Source organism: Aureococcus anophagefferens (assembly GCF_000186865.1).
Source record: "Aureococcus anophagefferens unplaced genomic scaffold AURANscaffold_13, whole genome shotgun sequence".
NCBI classification, from domain to species: Eukaryota; class Pelagophyceae; order Pelagomonadales; family Pelagomonadaceae; genus Aureococcus; species Aureococcus anophagefferens.
This window is the reverse complement of record NW_008705573.1, coordinates 180,307-181,442: the sequence shown is the minus strand read 5'-3', so window position 1 is coordinate 181,442 and position 1,136 is coordinate 180,307. Positions and strand designations below refer to the sequence as shown.

At 70.6% G+C, this 1,136-nt stretch overlaps 1 protein-coding gene across 1 annotated transcript; it reads left to right on the top strand.

Annotated features, from left to right (window-relative positions):
- Positions 1–202: 202 nt before the first annotated feature.
- On the top strand, positions 203–1,135 carry AURANDRAFT_28266 (hypothetical protein; the record flags this gene model as incomplete). Its single annotated transcript, XM_009040131.1, has 1 exon — positions 203–1,135. A coding segment is annotated over one exon (933 nt), but the record flags the coding sequence as incomplete, so codon positions are not given.
- Position 1,136: the final 1 nt, after the last annotated feature.

Here is a 1,136-nt window from a genome sequence, read left to right as displayed (position 1 = left end):
GCGGCCCGGGCCTCGAGCACGGCGATGCGCCGGTCCAGCGTCTCGCGCAAGGCCCTCAGCGCGGGCAGGTCGTCGCCCAGCGCCGCGAGCGCCGCGTCCATCCTTTTTTTATGGCAGCCCCATGGCCATCATTATTCACAGAGGCGAAGAAACGCCCGCACCTTGAACTTTTGAGTGCCTTATGGTCTCCGCGATGCTGCCCATGGTCGCCGCTCTGCTACCCCTGGCGCAGGCGCTGAAGTCGCCGCCGGAGCCGACGGTCGCCTATGTGACGCAGCAACTCGACCACTTCCGCTTCGACGAGACGCGCACGTTCTCCCAGAAGCTGCTGGTCCACGATGCCTGGCACCGCCCCGGCGGCCCGCTGCTCATGTACTTTGGCAACGAGGGCGCCATCGAGGACTTTTACGGCAACTCCGGTGGCCTCATGTTCGAGCTCGCGCCGAAGCTCAACGCGTCCGTCGCCTTCCTCGAGCACCGCTACTACGGGAGCTCGCTTCCGTTCGGCAACGCGAGCTACGGCAGCGACGAGCTCGCGTTCCTGACCGTCGAACAGGCGCTGGCCGACATGGCCCTGGTGCTCGCGACGTCGTCCGAGATCCTGGGCGCCGCGGACGGGCCCGCGGTGCTCTTCGGCGGTTCCTACGGCGGCATGCTCGCCGCGTGGTTCATGCTCAAGTACCCGCACCTCGCCGCCGGCGCGGTCGCCGCGTCGGCGCCCGTGGACCTGTACCCCGGCGAGGGCAAGGAGCGACCGTTCTTCGACGCCGGGCTCGAGGTCTACGGGACCTACGGCTCCGCGGCGTGCGAAGCGGACCTGCGCGCCGCGCTCGCCGCGCTGGCGGCCGCGGCGAAGACCGCGGAGGGCCGCGACGCGCTGGCGCGCTCCTTCCGCACCTGCGAGCCGCTGCCGGACCCCGTCGACGGCGACCGGCTGACGTCCTACGTCAACGGCGCGCTGAGCACGCTGGCCATGCTCGACTACCCCTACGCGTCGGCGTTCGTGGCCCCGATGCCCGCGAACCCCGTGCGCGTCGCCTGCGGCCGCGTCGCCGCGGCGCCGTCGGCGGCGTCGAAGCTCAAAGGCGCCGTCGACGTCTTCCTGAACCACACGGGCGAAACCGCGTGCTACGACG